This window comes from Prionailurus bengalensis, chromosome C1, assembly GCF_016509475.1.
Source record: "Prionailurus bengalensis isolate Pbe53 chromosome C1, Fcat_Pben_1.1_paternal_pri, whole genome shotgun sequence".
NCBI classification, from domain to species: Eukaryota; Metazoa; Chordata; class Mammalia; order Carnivora; family Felidae; genus Prionailurus; species Prionailurus bengalensis.
In genome coordinates this window covers 161368310-161388840 of record NC_057345.1, presented here as the reverse complement: position 1 = coordinate 161388840, position 20531 = coordinate 161368310, and the positions used below count along the sequence as shown (strand labels likewise).

Genomic DNA, 20531 nt, shown 5'->3' with positions numbered 1-20531 from the left:
GGAATTTAAAAGAGTTTTTTTTTAATTTTTTTAACGTTTATTCATTTTTGAGACACAGAGAGAGATTGAACATGAGCGGGGAAGGGGCAGAGAGAGGGAGACACAGAATGTGAAACAGGCTCCAGGCTCTGAGCTGTCAGCACAGAGCCCGACGTGGGGCTCGAACTCACGGACTGTGAGATCATGACCTGAGCTGAAGTCGGACGCTCAACCGACTGAGCCACCCAGGTGCCTCCCCCCCTTTTTTTTAGAGAGAGAAAGAGCACAATAGTGATGGAGAGGGACAGACAGAGAGAGAATCTTAGGTAGGCCCCATACTCAGCATGGAGCCTGACACAGAGCTTGACCCCAGGTTCTGGGATCAACACCTGAGTCAAAATCAAGAGTCAGACACTCAACCGATGGAGCCACCCAGCAGCCCTATACTTGTTGAAACTTTTAAAAAAGTCTATTTTGGGGGTGCCTGGGTGGCTCACTCAGTTAAACAGCTGACTCTTGATTGTCAGCTCAAGTCATGAACTCATGGTTCATGCGATCAAGCCCCAAGTAGGGGCTCTGCTCTGCCAGCACAGAGCCTGCTTGAGATTCTCTCTCTCCCTCCCTCCCTCTGCCCCTCCCCTGCACGTGTGCGTGCACACGCGCGCACACACACACACACACACTCACACTCTCTCTCTTCATCTCCCCTGCTCCTGCTTGTGTGGGTCTCTCTCTCTCTCTCTCAAAATAAATAAACTTAAAAAAAATTAAAAAGTATGTTTTGTTTTTTTCTGTTTACACAAGTATGTAATATGTGCTCTTTAAAAACATTTAAAAGTACCCAGATATATAATATAGAAAGAAGTCCTCCAGAAAAGCTCTCTCCAGGTAGTCAGTGTTAAGTTGATGTATATTCATCCATTTTTTTTTTTCCTAAGCATGTACCATTGACTGGGCTTTCTAAGGGAAGGAACCTATTTTTACCATGACCAGCCACACATCTATATAGAGTAAAAGACAGCAGGCTCGGCAATCCATATGTGGAAGCCCAGGAATGCACACTATTACCTATGGCTTTACTGTGCTTTCTCTCTTCCTTTTGCACTCACCCTGCACTTGTTTCCCTTTCATTGTTTCCATTTGCTGTGAGATTACTTAGTGGTTTTTTTCCTTTCCCTCCTGAAGTGATGGTACACTCCTGGTTCCCTTCCTGTATCTTTCCATCTTTGCATCTTCTTTTGCTGGATTTATGGTTCTGTTTGCTGTTTCATGTTTAGTGTGTTTGAGCAAAAATATATGGTCCTGTAGCATGGTGTGAAACCAGGTCTGACCATTAATATCACAAAGTTGAAAATATTTGGGATTTTGATATTTCCTACCAAAAGCAGGAAATAGTACTCCTTGGTCCGTTAACAGTTATGCAAAATACACCGCAGTGAGAATCCCCGAGGTGGAGATTATGAAATTACAAGGGATTTAATCATAGAAAAAGAAAACTAGCTGTATGTCCCTTTCTCCCCTCCCACTCTCCGCCTCCACTCCCCAAACTGGCTGACAAACCAAGCAGTAGTGCATTTCTTAACTTCTGCTTGCCTCTCACTCAACCGATTCTACATTCAAGACCAAAACTGTCGAAACAAACAGGAGGGCAGATGCTGCCTCGACCTCTCTTCCCATTGAACTAGCTGCTCTGCACTCACCCCGTCCACTTTAGCCCAGAGAATAACCTGTGTGGAGAGCATTCTCCTCCTCTGAAGCACACACAAACATCGCCGCATTTTCTTTTGCTCGATAAAGGATAAAGGAAGAAAAGCAGCAGCTGCTCTAGGAACACACAGCAAACAAACCTCACTGTGGTGGCCCCACAGCCTTCACAAAGGGGGATTCAGAGAGCTAGGCAAACACGCTGTGCAGCCCAAGACTTCCGCACAGATTCACCTGCCAGAATTATTAATAAAATATCTGAAGAACTGTCCAGGTGAACTGGGAGTCTAACCAAAGCACATTTTCCAACTGGTCTTTTATTAAGTTCAAAGAGAATACAGTTGAAGAACTGGAAAGAGCTTCAAAGACCGCCTAATCCAACTCTAACTCTTCCCCTTCCAACTCTACAGTGAGGCCCAGGAAGATCACAGGAGAGAAGGTGCAATCCTTTTCCATCCCGTGTACATTATAGCACTGGAGCTCTTAAAAAAATTTTTTTACAAGCTATTTATAAGGTACTTCTTGTATCATCTTACACTCTTCAGATATTCACAAGAGATAGCATTACGCTTTCATTGCATTCTATTTTTCCACAGGGTTCATGGAAAGCCCCAAAAATTATGACATGAAAAATTTCAAAGCTTTGGTTTTATACGTAGTGTCTGCTTGTTGATTCACAGAGCCAGGGTGTCAAAGATCGGGGCAGTTTGCTTTTGGTGGCCAAATAAAGAACATGCTAAACTATGATCCCTTTGAGAATCAGTTTCCAAAGAAAAGGATTGAGTATTGTGGGTTTTAGGGGCTTTTTGCTTGTTTGTTTGTTTTTTATTAAAGAAAGCTCTTCATTATTTTTTCTTTTGGCGAGTTCTGCTTTGTGGAAGTCAGACTGAGCACAATTCCACTGTTTAAAGGTGACACTTGTCTGCTTCAAGTAAACTTACTTTTAAAATCTACACATTTTAGGGGCGCCTGGGTGGCTCAGTCGGTTAAACATCCAACTTCGGCTCAGGTCATGATCTCATGGTCCGTGAGTTCAAGCCCTGCGTCAGGCTCTGTGCTGACAGCTCAGAGCCTGCTTCAGATTCTGTGTCTCCCTCTCTCTCTGCCCCTCCACCTTCATGCTCTGTCTCCCTCTGTCTCAAAAATAAATAAACATTAAAAATTTTTTTATTTAATAAAATAAAATAAAATCTATGCATATTATAATTTTATTTCATAACTATATGGAGCTTCAGTTGATGAACAATATAGTTGTATTATTTAAATAAATTTTTGTATCAAAGTAACACATAGTTGTTTTTTTTTATTTTTTTTAACGTTTATTTAGTTTTTTGAGACAGAGAGAGACAGAGCATGAATGGGGGAGGGTCAGAGAGAGGGAGACACAGAATCTGAAACAGGCTTCAGGCTCCGAGCTGTCAGCACAGAGCCCGACATGGGGCTCGAACTCATGGACCACGAGATCACGACCTAAGCCGAAGTCGGACGCTTAACTGACTGAGCCACCCAGGCGCCCCGAAGTAACACATAGTTTTTAAAAACATGCTGTTATAACAAGGGTTACAATGAAAAGGGATAGTCTGTCCTAAACTTTCCCGGTCTGACTGGACTCAACAAATTTGTTTCTAGTTGCTGCTCAGAGTCATGCCAACTACAGTTTATTATGTTTGGACTCTGACTTTCTTATATATTTTTTTCCTTGAGTTCATAATTTCCTATTATAAAATGGACAGTTACTTTCCTTGATATGTTATTCGGTTGCCATCCTTGGATTTCTTTTTATTGAAATCAGATTAGTTTTACTTTTTTTTTTTTTTTTTGAGAGAGCATATGCACTTGCACTCATGCATGAGAGAGCAGAGGGAGAGAGAGGGGGAGGGGGAGAGACAGAGATTGAGAGAGAGAGAGAGAGAGAGAGAGAGAGAGAGAATCTTAAGCAGGCTCCATGCTCAGCATGGAGCCCAAAGTGGGGCTCAATCTCACAACCATGACATGATGACCTGAGCCCAGATCAAGAGTCAGACACTTAACTGACTGAGCCACCCAGGCAGCCCTAGTTTTACTCTTTCTTATACTCCACACCTAACATGCTCTTTGATTTCACCTTCATGCTGCTAAAATAGACCTATATAACTTCATCAGAAAGTGTGTGAAGTAAGTCTTCTAGTTTCATAGATTTCCCAAACCACCTTTATTTTACCCTCACATTTGGGTATAAGACTCTAAACTTTGAAGACATTATTCCATTGTCTTTTTGCATGAAGCACGCTTGATGAGAAGTCTAAAGGCTATTTAAAGGCCCCCTCCTCCCCCTGATGACCTGTGTTTTGCCCTCTGAAAGTATTTAGGATCTTTCTTTTATGCTCGGAGTTTTGAAATTTAATAATTTAGCCTATATGCGGATCTCTTTAGGTAAGAGGTGTTGTGGTTAAGAACCCAGGCGACTTAGACGGCGCTCAAGTCCTAGCTCTCCTACTTCCAGTGTGACCTTGGACCAAGTCACCTTCCCAGGCCTCACCTGAGGAGGATACCATGTGCCTCTGAAGGTCGTTGTGAGAATTGACAGGACTGATTCAAGTGCTTAGCAGATAGTAAGTGCTCAGTAAATGTTCGTGCTGATGGCTTAACCTTGTTCAACCTTCACTGAGCTTCTAACTTGAAGATTCATTTCTTCAACTTGGCAGACTTATTCTGCCTTTCTTTGATAATATTCTTCTGTTCTCTTTTCCTCTCTGAAATGAAAATAACCTATCAGATGTCCCACATGGATTTCTTTTCGCTCATACTTTCTCCTTTCGATGTTCTAGGAACCGTCTTCAACTTTATGCCCCACATTTCTACTGCTTGAATTACAATGTTTATTTTAAATTTCCAAGAGCTCTTTTTTATTCACCAATTGTTCCCTTCTGACAGTATTGTTTTTGTTTCATGTATGCAATAACTTTTCTTTCCCAATTTTTATTTTGGAAACTTTTTAAGCTTATTTATTTATTTTCAGAGTGAGTGAGCACAAGCAGGGGAAGGGCAGAGAGGGAGAGAGAGAATCCCAAACTCAATCTAACATGGGGCTCAATCCTACCACCAGGAGATTACAACCTGAGCCAATATCAAGAGTTGGACTCCTAACTGACTGAGCCACGCAGGCACCCCTATCTTTAAAACTTAATACAGAAAGGTTGAAGAATCATATAGTGAACACTTGTATGTATCTTCTCCCTAGATTCAATAATTTAAAATTATTTGGCACATTTACTTTCTTTTTCTGTTTATATAATTGTCTATATATGCCTGTGTATATGTAAGTACATATATCACACCTACACATACTTTTTTTCTGGACCATTTGCATGTAAGCTGTAGACACCATGACTCTGCTGCTAAATACTTCACTACATGACTCCTAGGAATAAAGACCTTTTCCTACACAATCATAATATCATTATCACAACCACACAAAATCCTGTATCATCTAATATAGAGTCCATATTCAAACTTCTTTATTGTCTCAAGTGTGTATAGAACCTACCAAAATGCAAAATGTCCATACACCTTTACTCAGTGATTCAATCACCATTGTGCACACAGACTCCCATGTGTACAAAATGGGGTATACACAAGAATATTTAGTACAGCACTGCTTGTTAAGAGCAGTAGATGGGATCTTTGTATTGAATCTAAGTATACTTGTAGTGGTTTGGGAAAGCATTTCAGTATGCTTATTAATATGAACATGTGTGATTAAGCAACCAATTTTGCATATTTCTATAATTTTAAGGAGTGAGCCAGGGGTAGGGCGAAATGGCATTATTTAAATTCAGGGCTTTATCTGGAGAGAGGTGTTTCAAGAAGTTTAGCAGACGTAATAAAAAGGGGTTGGTCTAAAAAGATAAATTGCTGAAAAGAATGAACTGGCCTACTTACATCAAAAATAGTTAAGCAGGGCGCCTGGGTGGCTCCGTTGGTTCAGCGCCAACTTTGGCTCAGGTCATGATCTCACGGTTTGTGGGTTCAGGCCTCGCGTCGGGCTCTGTGCTGACAGCTTGGATCCTGGAGCCTGCTTTGGATTCTGTGTCTCCCTCTCTCTCTCTGCCCCTCCCTCATTTGTGCTCTGTCTCTCAAAAATAAGTAAACATTAAAAAAAATTTCTTAAAATAGTTAAGAAGCAAAAATAAAAGGTACAGTTAACAAGAGTTGGGTAACCTAGAAGATAAAAGCAGAACTTACAATTTCCTAAAGTCAGTACAATTCTGTTTATGAGAAGCTGGAAAGTAATGTACCTTGATTGTTTTAGTATGTGTTGCAGTTTTAATTTATTTAAATTTATTTAAAACATGTCTTTAGCACTTCTGAAAATGGAAACTAGAAATGTTTATTGTAGGGTCTTTTGCAGAATTTCCATTTTATGAGATACTCAATAGTTTCATATCAGCCCCAAATTGTAAATTCTCTGCAGATTTTCACCCTATTCAAAGCAGTTGCCATTATTTTTTTTAAATAAACATTTGATGTTAGCTGTGATGTTAAATAAGAATTCGATTTTTTTTTTAAATTTACATCCAAATTCGTTGGCATATAGTGCAACAATGATTTCAGGAGTAGATTCCATAATGCCCCTTACCCATTTAGCTCATCCCCCCTCCCACACCTCCTCCAGTAATCAGGTAACCCTCTGTTTGTTCTCCATATTTATGGGTCTCTTATGCTTTGTCCCCCTCCCTGTTTTTATATTATTTTTGTTTCCCTTCCCTTATGTTCATCTGTTTTGTCTCTTAAAGTTCTCATATGAGTGAAGTCATATGATTTTTGTCTTTCTCTAATTTCACTTAGCATAATACCCTCCAGTTCCATCCACATAGTTGCAAATGGCAAGATTTCATTCTTTTTGATTGCTGAGTAATACTGCATTGTATATATATGCCACATCTTCTTTATCCATTCATCCATCGATGGACATTTGGGCTCTTTCCATACTTTGGCTATTGTTGATAGTGCTGCTATAAACATGGGGATGCATGTGTCCCTTTGAAACAGCACACCTATTTCCCTTGGATAAATACCTAGTAGTGCAATTGCTGGGTCGTAGGGTAGTTCTATGTTTAGTTTTTTGAGGAACCTCCACAATGTTTTCCAGAGTCGCTGCACCAGCTTGCATTCCCAGCAACAATGCAAAAGAGATCCTCTTTCTCCACATCCTCGCCAACATCTATTGTTGTCTGAGTTGTTAGTCATTCTGACAGTTGTAAGGTTGTATCTCATGGTGGTTTTGATTTGTATTTCCCTGATGATGAGTGATGTTGAACATTTTTTCATGTGTCGGTTGGCCATCTGGATGTCTTCTTTGGAGAAGTGTCTATTCATGTCTTTTGCCCATTTCTGCACTGGATTATTTGGTTTTTGGGTGTTGAATTTGATAAGTTCTTAGATTTTGGATACTAACCCTTTATCTGATATGTCATTTGCAAATAAATATCTTCTCCCATTCTACCGGTTGCCTTTTATTTTATTTTATTTTATTTTATTATTTTTTTATAATATTTTTATTTTTGAAGGAGAGAGAGATACAGAGCATGAGTGGGGGAGGAGCAGAGAGAGAGGGAGACATAGAATTTGAAGCAGGCACCAGGCTCTAAGCTGTCAGCACAGAGCCTGGTGCGGGGCTCAAACTCAAGAACCCTGAGATCATGACCCAAGCCGAAGTCAGACGCTTAACCGACTGAGCCACCCAGGTGCCCCTGTCGGTGGCCTTTTAGTTTTGCTGATTGTTTCCTTCGCTGTACAGAAGCTTTTTATTTTGATGAGGTCCCAGTAGTTCATTTTTGCTTTTGTTTCCCTTGCCTCTGGAGACGTGTTGAGTAAGAAGTTGCTGTGGCCACGATCAAAGAGGTTTTTGCCTGCTTTCTCCTCGAGGATTTTGATGGCTTCCTGTCTTACATTTAGGTTTTTCATCCATTTTGAGTTCATTTTTGTGTATGGTGTAAGAAAGTGGTCCAGGTTCATTCATCCGCATGTTGCTGTCCAGTTTTCCCAGCACGACTTGCTGAAGAGACTGTCTTCATTCCATTGGATATTCTTTCCTGCTTTGTCGAAGATTAGTTGGCCCTATGTTTGTGGGTCCATTTCTGGGTTCTCTATTCTGTTCCATTGATCTGAGTGTCTGTTCTAGTGCCAGTACCATACTGTCTTGATGATTACAGCTTTGTAGTATAGCTTGAAGTCCGGGATTGTGATGCCTCTTGCTTTGGTTTTCTTTTCCAAAATTGCTTTGACTATTTGGGGTCTTTTCTGGTTCCATACAAATTTTAGGATTATTTGTTCTAGCTCTGTGAAGAATGCTGGTGTTATTTTGATAGGGATTGCATTGAATATGTAGATTGCTTTGGGTAGTATTGGCAGCTTAACAATATTTGTTCTTCCTATCCAGGAGCGTGGAATCTTTTTCCATTTTTTTGTGTCTTCTTCAATTTCTTTCATAAGCTTTCTATAGTTTTAAGTGTATAGATTTCTCACCTCTTTGGTTAGATTTATTCCTAGATATTTTATGGTTTTTGGTGCAACTGTAAATGGGATCGATTCCTTGGTTTCTCTTTCTGTCGCTTCATTGTTGGTGTATAGGAATGCGACCGATTTCTTTGTGTTGATTTTATATCCTACAACTTTGCTGAATTCATCAATCAGTTCTAGCAGTTTTTTGGTGGAATCTTCAGGGTTTTCCATATAGAGTATCATGTCATCTGTGAAGAGTGAAAGTTTGATCTCCTCCTGGCTGATTTGGATGCCTTTTATTTCTTTGTCTGATTGCAGAGGTTAAGACTTCCAATGCTATGTTGAATAACAGTGGTGAGAGTGGACATCCCTGTCTTGTTCCTGACCTTAGGGGGAAGCTCTCAGTTTTTCCCCATTGAGGATGATACTAGCATTGGGTCGTTCATATATGGCTTTTATGATCTCGAGGTATGATCCTTCTATCCCTACTTTCTTGAGGGTTTTTATCAAGAAAGGATGCTGTATTTTGTTGAATGCTTTCTCTGCATCTATTGAGAGGATCGTATGGTTCTTGTCCTTTCTTTTATTAATGTGATGAATCACGTTAATTGTTTTGTGGATATTGAACCAGCCCTGCATCCCAGGTATAAATCCCAGTTGGTCGTGGTGAATAATTTTTTTAATGTATTGTTGGAACCAGTTGGCTAATATCTTGTTGAGGATTTTTGCACCCGTGTTCATCAGGGAAATTGGTCTATAGTTCTCCTTTTTAGTAGGGTCTCTGGTTTTGGAATCAAGGTAATGCTGGCTTTATAGAATGAGTTTGGAAGTTTTCCTTCCATTTCTATTTTTTGGAACAGCTTCAAGGGAATAGGTGTTAACTCTTCCTTAAATGTTTGGTAGAATTCCCCTGGAAAGCCATCTGGCCCTGGACTCTTGTTTTTTGAGAGATTTTGATTACTAATTTGATTTCCTTACTGGTTATGGTAAGAATTAGATTTCTTAAATTAAAGAAAAAAAGCAGAAGATGGGAAACAAACTATCTGTTAATATAGGATTGGTTTAAACACACTGAAATCGGGGCACCTCGGTGGCTCAGTTGGTTATGTGTCTGACTTCAGCTCAGGTCATGATCTCACGCTTGGTGCATGGGTTCAAGCCCCACATCAGGCTCTGTGCTCACAGCTCAGAGCCTGGAACCTGCTTCAGGTTCTGTCTGTCTGTCTGTCTGTCTGTCTCTCTCTCTCTCTGCCCCTCTCCCACTTGTACTCTGTCTCTGTCTTTCAAAAATAAACATTAAAAAATGTTTACACACACTGAAATCAAACTATGTAATATCAAACAGCTGTTCAGAATCAAGGTTTTAGAATTAAATTGTTCTAATATGTACTAATAAAAATATGAGCTAAATTTAGTTGGAAAAGGCTCTGAGTACTGCATATGGTATATCAGCATTTGTGTTAAAACAAAAAATTATGGATATTTGCAGACTGATAATTAACTCTGAGAGACACAAGAGGAACTGGTAAATGTAACTGCCTCTAGAGAAGTGAATTGGGTGCTGAGGTAGAAAGGAGGGCAGCTTCTCACCAAATACTCTTACTTATTTTGAATTTTGTACAATGTCTATGTTACATAATAAATAATAGTGCTTAACGTGGATGAATATTCATGCAGTGTAGCAGTGGTTCTCAACCAAGGGTGATTTTGTTCCCCAGAGGACATGTGGTAATGTCTAGACACATTTGGTTGTTAATGGGGGTAGTGCTAATGGCATCTAGTGGATAGAAGCCAGGGATGCTGTTAACTGGCTCACTGTGCATAGGTCAGCCCCCCACAACCAAGAATGGTTTGGCCCCAACTGTCAGTAGTGCTGAGATTGAGAAACCCTGCTGTAGAGCAATTCTTCTGGATAAGGTTGGAGAAGAGCTAAGCAAGACTAGAGGAATAACAAGTCAGCTGTATATGCTTAATCATTCAAATCATTGTGACTTTAAAATAATTCCTATTTCTAGCCGTGAATGAGGATAGTTGGAGAAGTCCAGTATGCTCCTGTCTGCATAGTTTATTCCACATTGGTACAATGTCAAGTTTCTGTAACCTTATGTTATTTTGTGTTTATTTGTAAGTGTAGTATAGTCACTAGAAGAATGAGGTCACACTAAAGGACATGATTTCCAGGGCTTCAATGTACAGGTATGCTTGCACATGTACACACACAGCACATATACAGGGCTATGCATTACAGCACTGTTTGTAATGGAAAATATTGGAAACAACCTAAATAACGGGATTGGTAGAATAACTTATAGTATACCCATACAATGGAATACTATGCAGCCATTAAACAAGATAGCTTTAATGATCTCCAAGATATATCAAGTTTAAAAAACAAGTTAGAGGGAGCACCTGAGTGGCTCAGTCGATTAAGCATCCAGCTTCGGCTCGGGGCATGATCTCACGGCTTGTGAATTCAAGCCCCGTGTCAGGCTCTGTGCTGACAGCTCAGACCGTGGAACCTGCTTTGGGTTCTGTATCTCCCTCCCTCTCTGCCTCTCCCCTGGTTGCACTCTGTGTCTGTCTGAAAAATTTTTAAAAAGTTAAAAAAAAAGAATATGTAGGTTACCATATGATGATATATAAGATATATACATGTGCTCATTTATGCATATGCATACATCTGATTATATATATATATGCATATATATATGTATATGTGTGTGTGTATATATATATATATATATATATATATATTCTGGTATATATTCAGGGATTGTTTCTGGATGGATTTTTCACTGTATGCCCCTTTGCATTTTTGTGCTATGTGCATACTACTTGTTATATACATAATGACAACTCAGCCCAAGTCAATGAGTAAATGCACTGTATAACCCTACTATAACACATAATCCAAGGAGAATGAAATATGTGTTATAAAAAGATATAAAAGAATATGGAAATACAGAAAAGGTGTAGATGTTGAAAATGTTGAGAAGAAATGAAGAACTTCAAGCTATACTTCAAACGAAGCACCATTTAGTCATTATAATCAAACATCCTTTTCCTAATACATGCTTCTCTACGGTTATAAAAACAAGGGGGCAGTTGTGGTATTTGGTGCCTAGGGTGCATGTCACACAAGTGACACCAGATGGTGATGAAAAAAAGCCCCTCTTATAAAGAACTTAGTGAGCTGGCATGCTTAAGACTTGGTGGCCTACTTAATGGAAGATGAAATGAAGTCAGAAGCCTAGAGTATAGTCCTGGCTTTCCAACAAATTTGTAATGTGACCTTACACAAGTGAACCTCTGGATCTATTACCCATCTATAAAGTGAGAGTGTAGATCCCAAAAGACATAAACAAACAAACAGATAATTCTTATCAGGGAAAAAATTTCATAAAAAAAATGGAAGAATACTTAGCCTTGCCATTCACCAAAAGGAATATAAATTTGAGATTTTATATCTATTGAAACAACAAAATCAACACCCCATGCCATTGAAATTCTGTTAAAATTAGTGCACACATTCATATGTTAGTAATTTACAAGCCATTATGGAAAATATGGCATGTTTATGTAGCTAAGCTATAGAGATATTCCTGCCCTTTGATTCAGTAACTGCATTTCCCATGAATTTATATTAAGGAAATGATTTAACAGATACAAAAATATAAATACACAGACATTAGTTCATTTGAATGTTGTAATAAAAAAACCTAAATACCCATTATGGGTACAGCAATATGAAATATTGTTCATCTGTTAGAAGATCCATTTTAAACACTGGAAATGTTAAAAATACTGCCATGTTCAATGTATACACAAAAATAACATACAAATGTAAATAATTTCATTTAGAAGGAAGAATTATGGGTACTTTATTATTTAATCACTATTTAATACTGTTAAACTGACTTTTAAATTCTAATAAAAAGAGCTTAAGAATGAATTTAAAGAATTAAATCATTTGGCTTCTATGGTCTATGATTCTAATCATTCTCTGATACAGGGTGCTTTGCTGTCCTCTTTCTTCTAGTAGGCAAGGATGACAGTGGATGAGATAAATTTTCAGAATAGACAAGGTTCTGCTGAGGTCCCACTCACATACAAACGGTGAGTTTTGCGTGACTTACAAAAATGTTGTATTTTTTATAAACTACATCTACACTCACAATTGAGTATAAAAGCAGTAAGGGTGAGAAGAAAAGATATGAAAAGGATAAACATATCTTAGAACAGGGCAGGAACCTAGAGATAGTTCTAGTATAACCTCATTTTACAGATGAAAAAACTGAAGGGTCAGAAAGGAAACATGTTCTTACATATACAGAAAATGCAATTTGGAGGACAGGGAAAAAATTAAGGGTGATGGAGATGGGGGGTGTGGGGAAGATCAGTGAAAGAGATAAAGGCAACAAGTAAATACAGTAGATGTATGTATGGACGATAAAAGGGGTGAAGGCTACTATTGGAGGGTGGAAAGTGATCACTAGGGCCTATAGGGTAGCTGTGTTGGGTTCATACATAGTCCTACACACCCAGCCTGGTATTTAATTACACTACACAAGGTACAGATCTAACTATCAGGTTTTCACTCTTCTAAATCCAAATGTAGGTACATCCTTTCAAGTCCCAAAGATTAATGCTAAACCAGATTTTTTATCCATAAATGGATCACAGAACATTGCTTTAAAAAAAAAATTGGTATCCCAGTGGATTTTTCTGGTTTCTACATAAAAAGTATGTTGAAGGGCACCTGGGTGGCTCAGTCGATTAAGCATCCGACTCTTGGTTTCAGTTCGGGTCATGATCTCACAGTTTTCATGAGTTCAAGCCCCACATTGGGCTCTGCACTGACATCATGGAGCCTGCTTGGGATTCTCTCTCTCTTTCTGCCCCTCCCCTGCTCACACTGTCTCGTTTCTCTCAAAAATAAACTTAAAAAAAAAAAGTATGTTGAAAGATAATTTGTTTAGATTTTACTGTCCCCCCCGCCAACCACCCCTCAGAGCTCATCTTTAGGTATCAATTGTGAATTTTTTTCATTTTTTAAATTTATTTTTGAGAGAGAGAGAGAAAATGTGCACAAGTGAGGGAGGGACACAGAAAAGGAGAGAATCCCAAGCAGGCTCCGTACTGCCAGCGTGGAGCCCAGCACAGCTCCATCCCAGGAACTGTGAGATCATGACCTGAGCCAAAATCAAGAGTAGGACATTTAACCTACTGAGCCACCCAGGTGCCCCTTGATTGTGAATTTCTTTTAATTAAAAGAAATGTTTTTTAATGTTTATTCACTTTTTTGAGAGAAAGAGAGAGCACATGCGAGTGGGGGAGGGGCAGAGAGAAAGGGAGACAAAATCTGAAGCAGGCTCCAGGCTCTGAGCTGTCAGCACAGAGCCCGACGTGGGGCTCAAACTGAAGAACTGCGAGATCATGACCTGAGCCAAAGTCAGGCGCTTAATTGACTGAGTCACCCTGGTGCCCCTCGATTCTGAATTTTTAATTAAAAAATTTTAAATTTGCAAATTTAGATGAAAAGCAAATTGCTTTCATATATTTTCAGGAAGGATTTAAACTGAACTAGTTCATTCTATCTATAGCAAATTGTGTATATACTCAGAAATCAATCAGTTTTATCTATATACAGGCTTCTGAGATGAGACTAAAATTTTTGCAACACCCCAATTCTAAGGGGATGGGCTTAGTGCTGTTGGTATGCTGCTGGCCACAGCTATTTTGTGCCCAGAGGATAGTGGTTACTTCGCTTCTCTTACGTTTGACAGGCTTTCCTAATGGAAAGCTGATCTAAGGACAAGATAGTACTTGTCCAAGTTGGGATTTTGCCTTAAGCACTGAACAAATCAGATTTTAAAGGTAAAGTTCAATTTACATCCCATTTGTTATGTTATACAATATTTCACTTACTAGCACACGTTATAAACACCAAGCTTTTACTTTTAATGATTCTATATCAAGCAATTTACTTGTACTCTAATAAAAACATAAAGACTATAGTAATTTACTTTGTTTTTTTTCCCTGTTGGACTTCAACATCTTCATAACCTTATAACAAATCACAACAGATACACACCTCATTTTCACAGAAGATATATTTCAATATATGGTGTGTAAACTGATTTCTATAAACTGATTTCTTATTATTTTACATTTTTATAAAGCATTTATGCTTTTAAAAAATTTTATTTATGTTTATGCTAACTTCTAAATTATCTTCAATTAGTATGTGATGCCAAGGTTTTAGGCTGTATCTAGTTTCTTTTCTCTCTTTTACCCAACCTACCCCCAGGAAGCAGTTAACAGAGGAGGAACAAAACAAATCTTACTAGGAATGTTTCCTATTTGGAGAAATCACCCAGGAAAAACAGGATTACTAGGAAGGCCTTCAATGTGTTTTAAAGGTGCCAGATGTAAAATCTTAGAAGCAAAATATGGGAGGAATGATAATAAAAGCCAAAAAGCGATCTGTGACAACATGAATAGACCTAGAGGGTATCATATGATGTGAAAACCTCAAGTTTTTTAACAAGACTGAAAAAATTTACCCTAAGTATTTAAGAATCATATCATCACACATTAGCATATCACAACTATGCATTTATTATACTGTTAAGAAGGGAAGCAATTGCAGTGGTATTTCAGAAGCCATATATTTTTTAAAATGTAATATTCGCTCATAGACTCTAAACAGTATTTTAAAATATACAATCTCTCCGAAAGAAAATATTCAACTAAAGATAAGATAGATAACTTTTAATGTAAGTAAATGTTACAAGATTTTAAGATTAAAGTCATCATCAGATTTTCCACAACACAATGTACAGAAATTTGCAAACTTCCTGTACACAGCAGAATAACCTTTACTCTTGAGCGAGGCGTTCAATTACACGTCGGTAATCTTCCACAAGTTCCTGAAAGCTTTCTTCCAGCTGTTCATGTTGCATGCTTATTTCTATTTGGTTCATCTGGTTTGTCAGTTCTTCTGGTCGGAGACATTTTCTCATTTTAGCAAGATCTCTCTGCTTTTTCTAAGCAACAAATACAATTATTGGTTAGACTAAGAAAGAAGATATAGTTCTTTATATTCTTAGAATTTTAAGTCTCTACTGTTAGAAATAATAGTACGAATAGGCCAATTTGTACCATATAGTTTTTTTGTTAAGAAAATCATAATGTTATAGTAAATATTAATCCTCTTTTACTATATTTAAAAATATATATAATGTTAGCCCTGAATTATGAACCTTCTAAATGGAGTTAACTAGAAGACTTGGAATTTGTGTCAACTGATGGTAAATATACATGTCACTAACAGCCCCCTCTCCAAAGCATAATAAAGAACTGGCCAGTATAGATGCTCAAATATTTCTTTAATAAGTAAATACATTAACTGAAAAAAGACAACTGAGATTAAGTGCTATTATTCTTCATTTCACTATTCAATCATTAATTCATTACATTAATTTAAATTCCAAAGTGCCTTTTTCCTGCCACTAAATTAATTTCTAAGTTTCCTTACAATGTATTTATGGCCCAATATTATTTTAACCAAAACTGTTTGAGTTTCAGAAAGATAAACCAAAAACTGTCACATTTTAAGAAGACACTATTAACTAGCACTTATTGAACCTCTACTATCCAGACATACATTATCTTATTAAACCCTCCCCATTTTACTGAGAAGAAACCCATCATGATGAGCCAGTCGGGAGCCAGTAACAACTTTAAGCCAGATGCTGTGTCTGAACAGTACTGTGTTAATAATGCTGAGGATGGGACTGGAGGACTAAGTTAACAGCTACTGCAAAAATTTAAGTGAGATGATGAAAGCCTCTCACTTGAGAGGCCAAGTCATAGGAACAGAGATGGAGGGGAAAGGGCATATTTGGGAAGAAAATATTGGGTGATGTGGGGAATTAAGAATGACTCCAAGGGGCCCCTAGGTCACTCAGTCGGTTAAGTGTCCTACTCTCGATCTTGGCTAAGGTCATGATCTCAGGGCTCGCAAGATCAAGCGCCGCATTGGGCTCTGCGATGACAGCACAGAGCCTGCTTGGGATTCTCTCCCTCCCTCCCTCTCTCTCTCTCTGCCTTGCCTGTCTGCTGCTTGCTCTCATGCTTTATCAAAATAAATAAATAAAAACTAAAAAAAATATGACTCCAAGACTCCTGGATAGGTGGCAACACTGCAATACATGAAACTTTCATACATTTTGGGTAAACTATTCTAGATTAATACATTAATCCCCTTTTACTAGAGTACATAATAAAGAGCTAACTTTATGTACATAAAGATCAGGGGTGCCTGGGTGGCTCAGTCAAACTTGATTTCGGCTCAGGTCATGATCTACAGTTGGTGGGTTTGAGCCCTGTGTTGGGCTCCATGCTGACAGTGTGGAGTCCCCTTGGGATTCTCTCTCCCTCTCTCTCTCTTTCTCTGTTCTTTCCTCACTCGTGCTTTCTCTCTCTTGAAATAAACTTTTTTTAAAAATCAGAAATCAAATGTATTAACTCATGTAATTCTAACAACTCTGTAAGATAATTTTCTACAATTCACAGATGAAGAAAAACAAGATATAGGAGTTGAATAACTTGACACAGAGGTAGTAGGAGAAACCAGAATGCAAACCCTAACAATCTGGTTGGACAATTAAAAAAAAAAAAAATACCAACAGCCCTGGGGCGCCTGGGTGGCTCAGCTGGTTAAGCATTGGACTCTATTTTTTTTTAAAGTTTTTTTTTTTCTTCAACGTTTTATTTATTTTTGGGACAGAGAGAGACAGAGCATGAACAGGGGAGGGGCAGAGAGAGAGGGAGACACAGAATCGGAAACAGGCTCCAGGCTCCGAGCCATCAGCCCAGAGCCCGACGCGGGGTTCGAACTCACGGACCGCGAGATCGTGACCTGGCTGAAGTCGGACGCTTAACCAACTGTGCCACCCAGGCGCCCCCTCTATTTTTTTTTAAACATTTATTTTGAGAGAGAGAGAGTGTGCACACACGCACATGTGCAAGCACGGGAGGAACAGAGACAGAATCCCAAGCAGGCTCCCAGCTGCCAGTGCAGAGCCAGAGAATACTGGAGTCTTGATGCCAGCTCAGATCATGATCCCAGGATTGTGGGATCAAGCCCTGCAAAGGGCTCTGTGCTGAGCGTAGAGCCTGCTTAAGAGTCTCTCTCTCTCTGTCTCTCTCTCTCTCTCTCTCTCTCTCTCTGTCTCTCCTACCCTCCCTCTGCCCCTCTCCCCTGCTCAAGAGAACTCTCTAAAAAAAATAAAATTAAAAAATTTAAAAAACCTAAATACTAATAAATGTCCTTTAAAGAGAACCCTAATATTTTTGGAATACTAGGCAAATGTGTCATGATTACTACTTAAAAAGCTCAAACTACAGCTAAATTTATAACCACACATTTTATTTATTTATTTGTTTGTTTGTTTGTTTAAAGTAAGCTCTACACCCAGCATGGGGCTTCAACTTTCATGACCCTGAGATCAAAAGTCACATGCTCTACCAACTGAGCCAGCCAGGTGCCCCTATAAACACTTTTTAATTAAAAAAAATTTTTTTAACATTTATTTTTGAGAGAGTGACACAGGGCATGAGTGGGGTAGGGGCGGGGGGGGGGGGGTGGATACAGAATCAGAAGCAGGCTCCAGGCTCTGAGCTATCGGCACAGAGCCCGACGTAGGGCTCCAACTCACATACAACAAGATCATTACCTGAGCCTAAGTCAGCTGCCCAACCGACTGAGCCACCCAGGCGCCCCTAAACACGTTTTTATTTTTATTTATTTTTAAATTTTTAACATTTATTCATTTTTGAAAGAGAGAGACAGAGTGTGAATGGGGAAAGGGCAGAGAGAGAGGGAGACACAGAATTCGAAGCAGGCTCTAGGCTCCAAGCTGTCAGCACAGAGCCTGATGCAGTGTTTTGAACTCACGGACCGCAAGATCATGACCCAAGTTGAAGTCGGCCGCTCAACCGACTGAGCCACCCAGGTGCCCCTAAACACATGTTTTTAAAGCAAGGTAACAACAATAAAGTTTGTAGATAAGCCTTTCTGACACTACAAAAACAGGTTGATACTGGGTCTAGATTGGTGGGGCTTTAGTAAATAAGGTTGTTGGTACTATAATCTGAAATTAAAAAAGTTAACTTCATTAGTGTAAGATGCCCCCTCTAAAGTAGTGCTTCTCAAACTTTAATGTGCACACAAACCACCTGGGGACCTTGATAAAAATGCAGATTCTGACTCAGCAGATGTGGGATGGGGCAAGATTCTGCATTTCTAACAAGCTCCTAAGTGATGTCAATGTTACTGATCTACCGACCACACTCTGAATATTCTAGAGAACTGATGAAAATTCAAATTTATTGTTCCTAAGACCCAGGAGGACAGTGTATTTTTTACTCCCTCAATCATGTTGGATGAGAAATGCTTTGTTTCTGCTGTAAAAGTTATTCACTATACTATATAAGAGTATTTAACTTAAGAAAGCAGTTCAGGAACTAAAGGGTAATTCACCAGCAAGTTAGTGTGGTGTGTGATAGGAATAGAAGCTATTTTTTGAAATTGCTAACCAGTTATAATGTTTATTTATTTCATAATTGATGCCCACTGCTTGAAGATACCTCTAATCATATTAGATTCTTATATATAATAGAACCTTCATATTAAATTCTTAAATATTTCTAGACTATCAAATTTTGTTCTAAATAACCTATAAAATGAATCATGTGCCAGTAATTTAATTAATTTATTTATTTATCCATGCCCAGTAGAGCCTGACAGGGGCTCAATCCTAGGACCCTGAGATCATGACCTGCACCAAAATCAAGAGTTGGACACTCAAAGGACTGAGCCACCCAGGCGCCCTAACATACTGTTTTAAATTATTATGCTGTTTTAAAATCTGAGCTTGTATCTCCAATTTATCTCCCCCCTCCTCACCACATTCAATTTCTTCATTGTCTATTTCTTTTAAATGGATGCCAGAATTAAGCTCTATTGTAATTTTTATTGGCATGATGGAAATCTATGAATTTAAGAGCTCTAAAATACATAGGAATAAAAAAATGCCTATAAATAGCTTCATGGAAAAAAACCTATATATGAACATGAACATGTAAGGTATGGCTCAATTTAAAAAATAACTACATTGAGGTATTTATTATCCTTTAATACTCCTTACACTATATATTCCACTCTATGTGTATTATAAGTTAATCTTTCAAAGAATGGGTAAAAAAAGGGGGGGGGGGGGCCTGGGTAGCTCAGTCAGTTAAGCGTCCGACTTTGGCTCAGGTCATGATCTTACGGTTTGTGAATTCTGAGCCCTGCATCAGGCTCTGTGCTGTAGTGTGGAGCCTGCTTTGGATCCTCTGTCCTCCCACCTCTCTGCCCCTCCCCCACTTGCATTCCCTCTCTCTCTCTCAAAAATAAATAAACATTCAAAGAATGGGTAAAGAAATAAAAATCCCAAATTGATTTACAGAACATGTCTATCCAGCAAAGTGACACACATTGGGAGAACAAATGAAACAATGAAAGGTAGAACTTAAGACTGGAATAGATGTTCTATAAGCTTCAGAATAATTTTTTCCCTCTAAAAACAAAAACTTAATTCCTTCATAGATTAGGGCAGTTCATAATTTATTATTTTATTTAGTCATTTACTTTTTAAAAAAATTTTAAACATTTATTTTTTGAGAGACAGAGAGTGAGCAGGGGAGGGGCAGAGAGAGAGGGAGTCACAGATTCCAAAGCAGGCTCCAGACTCTGAGCTATCAGCACAGAGTCTGACACGGGGCTTGAATTTACAAACGGCGAGATCATGACCTGAGCTGAAGTCAGATGCTTAACCAACTGAGCCACCCAGCTGTTCCCCATTTATTTTTGAGGGAGAGTGCGTGAGTGAGCGAAGGGCAGAGGGAGTAGGAGAGAGAGAAGGAGAGAGAGTGTGGAGGGCAAGTGGGGCTCAAGCTCACCTGATGTAGGGCGCAAACTCACGAACAATGAGATCATGACCTGAGACGAAATTGGATACTTAACCAACTGAGCCACCCAGGTGCCCTGGCAGTTCATAACTTTTAATTAATCAAGATAAATTGAAGATGGCATTATTTTAAATTTATTTATGTTAACATTTGGCTTGAATATGAATTTATTTCTAGAAAATAATCCTTTCTTCTTGTCTAGTTTTCACAGGTTCCAAGAGGGGTTACAAGTATAATCTCAAAAATGCCACCACATCTAAGGGCTCCTTAATTTCCACTGGCTGAACTAGTCAGGCACTTATGCGAAGTACAGAGAGAAGGTTCTTTTGTAAGAATTTTAAAAT

General features: G+C 38.7%; 2 protein-coding genes across 2 annotated transcripts in view; one reads left to right on the top strand and one right to left on the bottom strand.

Annotated features, from left to right (window-relative positions):
- The window catches only part of SLC25A12 (solute carrier family 25 member 12), a 208940-nt gene that overhangs the window by 5257 nt on the left and 183152 nt on the right, over positions 1-20531 (top strand). The window lies entirely within an intron of this gene.
- HAT1 (histone acetyltransferase 1) overlaps positions 14764-20531 on the bottom strand; it is a 60232-nt gene continuing 54464 nt past the window's right edge. The window contains exon 11 of the mRNA XM_043577045.1: positions 14764-15215. Within this exon, the coding sequence (XP_043432980.1) occupies positions 15048-15215 (168 nt within the window). The 3' untranslated portion in view covers positions 14764-15047. The remainder of the gene's footprint in view (positions 15216-20531) is intronic.